Source organism: Egretta garzetta, unplaced genomic scaffold (genome assembly GCF_000687185.1).
Source record: "Egretta garzetta isolate BGI_Z169 unplaced genomic scaffold, ASM68718v1 scaffold233, whole genome shotgun sequence".
Lineage (NCBI taxonomy): Eukaryota > Metazoa > Chordata > Aves > Pelecaniformes > Ardeidae > Egretta > Egretta garzetta.
This window is the reverse complement of record NW_009259194.1, coordinates 2,017,996-2,023,995: the sequence shown is the minus strand read 5'-3', so window position 1 is coordinate 2,023,995 and position 6,000 is coordinate 2,017,996. Positions and strand designations below refer to the sequence as shown.

The following is a 6,000-nucleotide window of genomic DNA, read 5'->3' as shown; positions in this document are numbered from 1 at the left end:
CTGAGGGGCACCGGCCTCAAGTTGTGCCAGGGCAGGGTGAGGTTGGCCATGGGGAACACTTCCTTCCCCTTGGGGGTGTCAGGCACTGGAAGGGGCTGCCCAGGGAAGGGGTCGAGTCCCCAGCCCTGGGGGGATTTAACAGCCGGGCAGATGAGGTGCTGAGGGACAGGATTTGGGGGTGGGATGGCAGGGGTAGGGGAGCGGTTGGCCTTGATGATCTTAAAGGTCTTTTCCAACCTAAACGATTCTATGATTCTATGTTTGCAAGTCTTTTGGGGCAGTGTTCTCAGTCACTCAACCTGTCCTCCCAGTTATGAACATTTTGAAGTGTACTTAAATGAGCAGATCTGGTTTGGCCTCTACTTCAGTAGAGAAGATGGAAAAGATTCAAACATCTTCACTGCAATGGTCTTCAAGATTGCGTACACTGGAGAGCAAACCTTTAATGTTAGGGTGCTCTGAATAAAACTGGGCAAAACAGGGGAAAGGGGGAAGGATGTTTGCAACATAGGCTTTTGACTGTACTTACAGAAAAAAAACCCAAAGCTCTGCTTCCTAAACCATTACTTTTTGTCTACAAAGTTGCATATCTCAAAAAACTAATGGTTTTACCTCCAAGCGGTGCTGCATTGCTCTAATGTAGTTTAGATTTTTCAGTCCCCCACGGACCAGGGACTAACAGCTGCTCTGTGCTGTATATACGAATTGGGGGATAGCTTTCAAGTGAAACTCAAACTTCAGCTGGTTTCAAACTAGTATCAGATGCTTATATGGACCCCATCTTTCCATACAGGAACCCGATTTCAAAAGCCACCATTAGAGAGCAGACCAAGAAAATGATCAATGTTACACGGACAAAAGTTTGTAATAATGATCTTAATTCTATACAGGTTTCTTGCTTTTTGAGAACTGAAAAGCCTCCCAAGAACTCACTTCAAGAGTGTTTACAGTTGAGAGGTATTCATTATCCTTATGATTTCAATAATTATTGCTATTGAATGAATCTATTGATCTGTGACTTCTAGTGATGCCAAGTTTCCTTTCTGCCGTGTTCCAGCCAATGAAAATACCGTTTTTATGTATATGCATATATATATATATGTACGAGAACAGACTCAGGAGCAAGTAATGAGAATGAGTAATTTTGGTTTTGAAATCATGTGAGGGAAGTCAAGCCAGTGTGCTGCGAGACAGAACTGCAGCATGCAAAGCACTTCACTTGAGATGAGATTTACAGTTTGCAGTGAAATTAAAGCTATTAACATTAGCCTTTTAGCTACTTGATCAGCCAGGAAAGATGACAATAATACCTTCACTCAAATACAGCCCAGATGATGATCTCAAGATGCTTTTTAAACTGCTCCCAAATGGAGGGGCTAATATATTCTTTCATAGGGTCATAAAGTGGACTACTAGCACAAAACCGAACCCAGCTCTACCACCTTCTTCTCTAGTCCCCGTTCATCAGCCTATACTGGTGTGGTCCTCCTCATCAGTGTCATTTTATCCCACTGACACGTGACTTCAGCAGACAGAGATGCTTGTTTGGCTCCTGGCGAAAAGGCTTACAGCACGCCACACAGAGGCGTAGGGACATCAAGATGCTACGGTCACTTAAATACAGGCTGGCTGGCTCATCTTTGCAGCTATGAAGTACAGATATAAACACTGCTCTGATCTAAGCGAGCTGTACGTTTCCTCACTTATTATGCTATAACTTAATTCCTTTACTCCTCTATAGAAGTACTTCACTGCTGAAGACATTTCAGTGGTAGGTTACACTGGCTCTCTGTTAACCAGTGCAATTTTAGAGGTAGCTTTCTATCCCAGATCATATTATTCCACTTGTTTCTCCAAATAAATCCAGTAAACTTTAAAAATACAGTTGTATATTCTAGGGAAATAATTTCTGGCATGTGAAAATATGTGAGCTGCCAAAAGCTTTTTCCAGTTTGTTCACTGCTATAACAAAACCATTCCCCTGAACTGGAACTGAAATGGTGCAAGACCCTGCTTTCTTATAATTTGAAATGAAGGGAAGAACTCATCAACACATCTGCTCAAGAAACAGCACGTCTGTGATCCCCACTGGTAACTTACGCAGATTTAACTCCTAACGTATGCAAACATTTATTTGCAAGTGTATTATCTTAGGTACTCAGATGCCACTAATAGCCATAATGTCAGTACCACTAAATTGAAAATGAACTTTCAGAGATGCTGGGAACAAACAACTTTAAAAATAAAGAAATAAATAAAAAGAACAAGCTGTTGGAAGGGCAACGGATGCAAATTCAAGATCTCCTGATTTTATTCCAAGCTTTTGCCAGCGACTTAATGAACAATCACAGACAAGCCACTTCATGTTGTTTCTCAATACATTAATTAGGAATAACGACACTCATCTCACATACAGTTCCAGAGCTGAAAGGTGCTATGTGGCAAAGATTTCATTTTTATTTAGTTTAAAAAGACCCAGCACCTGGAGATACAAACAATTTGCCAGAGTTCTCCACAGCAAAACAAACAGCAACTCCCAAAGAATGCCAAAAGCAATAACAACAAGCTCTCTGTACACCGAGTGGCACTGTGCAGATCAAAATTCATTTGCCATGAAGAGCTACATATTTAGGGCTATGCTCTACTAAATCAGAAAGAAAAAAGCCTCAGAAAATCTAGTAGTAAAAGTTTTTCCTTACCTAACTATCCAATTTGAAAGAATATATTCTATATAAAAATACAGACTGTCAAGACGCCAATGATCAAAATCCTTGCTGAAGGCAATTTGCTTTCCATGCCACTATGAGATGCACAAGGAGGAGTCTCAGAAGCCCAAGCCATCAAAACACTCCTCCACTGGAGGAGCGAACACAACACTTGATCCTTGTCCACAAATGCTCAAGTTTTCATCTTACAAACCAATTAGCACATCATAGTGTTCATTCTCATGTAGATGAGGTTCACTGTGGTGGCCCTACTCATCATCAGTATGTTTACACAGGTCTTAATTTAGTATTCCAGTCCAAAGGTTGGAAAAAGGAAGGGTTCTGCTTCGGTTCTGTTCAACAGATGACAGGTACAGAAAGATGGCCTAACTTTTTACAGTGAACATACAAGAGATCTGAAACTGGTTTTGCATTTGACCGTATGTTCTAAAGAAAAAGCAAAAGTTATTTAATTATCTTCATAGTTTTGTTTTGTACAATCCATTGTTGAATACTCTATCTGTTGTAAATTAAGGAATATAACAGCTATAGTTTAATTTGCTTAGCATAAAGAAAACGGCAGAGCCTGCATTTAAAGTCACATCTTTCATTGAACAACACTGCTGATTTTTCAGCAATCAAAACTTTCATCAAGTATACATTGTGCCAAAACTATGCTCTGAAAGCTTAAGCTTTGTTCTAACTAGAGACCATACCATTATTTGCATCAGTTCCAATAGAACCAGGCAGGATAATGTAACATTTCAGCTAAGGAAGGAAAATCTTCTTAGAGGTACCAAACAATGCTGTAAGCTTCAAAACTTCCAAGACAACAAAGCTGCAAAAGAACTCCATCCTGTAGCCAAAGAAATCAGCTTAAACATTTTGCACATTCATTAATAATTTGCTAAATTTGGAGATGACCGCTCACCTGTGATGGATGAAGAAAAGCTGGAGCAGAGAGTTCAAAGCCTGTATGTAAAATCTCACCACTGCCTGGCAGAGCCTGCAACGGAAACAGAGGATCCTGCTCTAAACACTAAACCAGATTCCGCCCTGCATTAAGAGACGTTAGCATTGCTAAAAACCAACAGGAATTGCCCCTGCTCAGTTTGTTAATTCAACCCTACTGATGACACAGATGGCTGTTGCTTTGAGTAACTGAGTCTATTAGCAGCTATAATAGCTACCAGATCACAGGTGGCTTTAATATCAGAAAGGCTTGGCTATCACTAAAACACACACTGTATTGCAGGTGTGTAAAGTTATATGGAAACATAAAAGATAAAATGAATATGTTATTAAAATGTCTCACAGACAGAATGTAAAAAGTCACAGTTTAATCTTAAAAGTCATCATCATCTTTGATAATTTGAAGAACTCTAACATAACTCTCTTGAAACAGTATAATTATATATAATTATACCTGCAACCTGGAATTTTTGGCAGAGAACACTATCAACCTCTGGAATTCACTGCTGCAGTGAATATCATGGTTACATATTTTCTAGACATTTGAATAAATGAAGAAGAGTTACTAGGCAGAAAGGAAATAAAGTAACCTCTCTGATAGCAGATTTGACCGCTGAAATGGCCTGGGGCTTGCAGGTGATTCGTAACTGCAGCAGATCTCTTCTTGTAGAAAGTATACTCTGTACTGAAATCAACAGCACATCTAGTGCCATCCAACTGTGCCATACCATACCCATCTGCTGTGGTAAATGGTGTTTCAGAGGACTCATTTGTTAGTCCAAGCCCGATGTGTTCAGTCTTCCGTATGGTACAGTCAGGTGTTCAGTCTTTACGTTACACCACTGGAACAATCCCACAGAAATTACCATATTCAGGGGGAATTAATCAAAATACAGCAAGGCCCAGATAGCCCCTCTTTCTGGTGCAAACACTGCCACTAAACTAAAAAATAAAAAGTGCTAAAGACACGAAACCACCCAGTGAAGGAACCTTTTCATTGCTTATGTATGATCGGATCCGGCAAAAGAATCAAACAACAGGATCTGCTCCTCTGTTGCAAGGAAATCAAAAACCTGAAATTGAAAGAAAAAAACCCCCCCAGTATCAACTCCTCTGAGCCCGGAGTTCGTTTAGCAGATATAATAATGTGGGCCCTGCAGCAACAAGACCGATTGGAAGCCAATATTTGTAAAATGCACAGAGGCCGGTGAATGATTTCGTAATGGGTTGACATGAAAAGTGGCATCGGCCACACACTGCCTTGGTGATAAGAGGACGCTGGTTAGTGCCTGCTGCCCCGATGCTGCAGTGACACATCTTTTCAGTATGCAGAGCCTGTCGTTCTCATTGGCTTTTGGTTCATTGCTGTTGTTGCTTTCTTTAAGTGAGAGAAAGCAGAAATCTTTCTTCAGCCATATTTCTTAGCCTTAAATCTTTTTGTGAGTTAGAATGAGCTGCTCTCTTGATTAAACACAGGACTCTCTCTTACTCCATCATTTTCAGTATTATCACCAAGAAGAAACACATAAAAGTCTCACTGTAAATGAGCAAAGTTAATGAAAAAGAGCCATGTGAGGCTTGTAAACCATCTCACTGTTTCAGATCTCACTATAACCTATAGCCCTTGCCCACCGCCTTACTTAGAGAAAAAGTGCTGCAATGTAAATGGATCTGTAAATTATCTATGTCTAATGCAGGTAACTGGGAATGGTCAGGATGAAGAAAGCATCCTAGCTGGAATCATCTCCAGGAAAACCAGAAAAGGCATTGAGAGGAGGAATTTGTGCCTGAAATTTAAATTTTCAAGGCTCAATTCTCATTGCAGCCTGGCCTGGTGCAAAGCTTACCGACACCGGCCGATAGAGACGGTCTGATTTCAGTGGGTTTTGGATCAGACTCCGACACCAAAACACCGTTTACCCAGCGTGCGTTAGAGACCTATGCTTTCTCATAACTGAATAGTCATTAAAATAAAACAGCAAACAGACACAAAAAGAAGAATATAATGAAACAGTACATGACTCAACAATAAATCATCATCGATTTCGCTAAGCCCTCTTGAACCTGTTTACATGATGGAAAGGAAGCCACGCACAGACTGCAACACAGTATGCAAACTCCCACAAAAGGCTTGGCAAACCAAACGCAGTTACCTGGCTAAGCTAATTATTCTCCTCTTTCAGCTTATTCAAAGAAGATTTATTAATTGTACAGGAAAAAAAGCCTACTATGTCCTTCCATATTTCCTCTTATTAATTTTTAATTCATTCTCTTTTAATTATTAGGACCTACTCTGCAATGTCCTGGATCAATGCTAAGAATT

The 6,000-nt window shown here is 40.2% G+C and overlaps 1 protein-coding gene across 1 annotated transcript in view; it reads right to left on the bottom strand.

Moving 5' to 3' along the window:
• LRRTM4 (leucine rich repeat transmembrane neuronal 4) overlaps window positions 1-6,000 on the bottom strand; it is a 232,866-nt gene that overhangs the window by 79,100 nt on the left and 147,766 nt on the right. Inside the window, exon 3 of the mRNA XM_035891399.1 lies at window positions 3,637-3,711. Coding sequence (XP_035747292.1) covers window positions 3,637-3,711 — 75 coding nt within the window. The remainder of the gene's footprint in view (window positions 1-3,636; window positions 3,712-6,000) is intronic.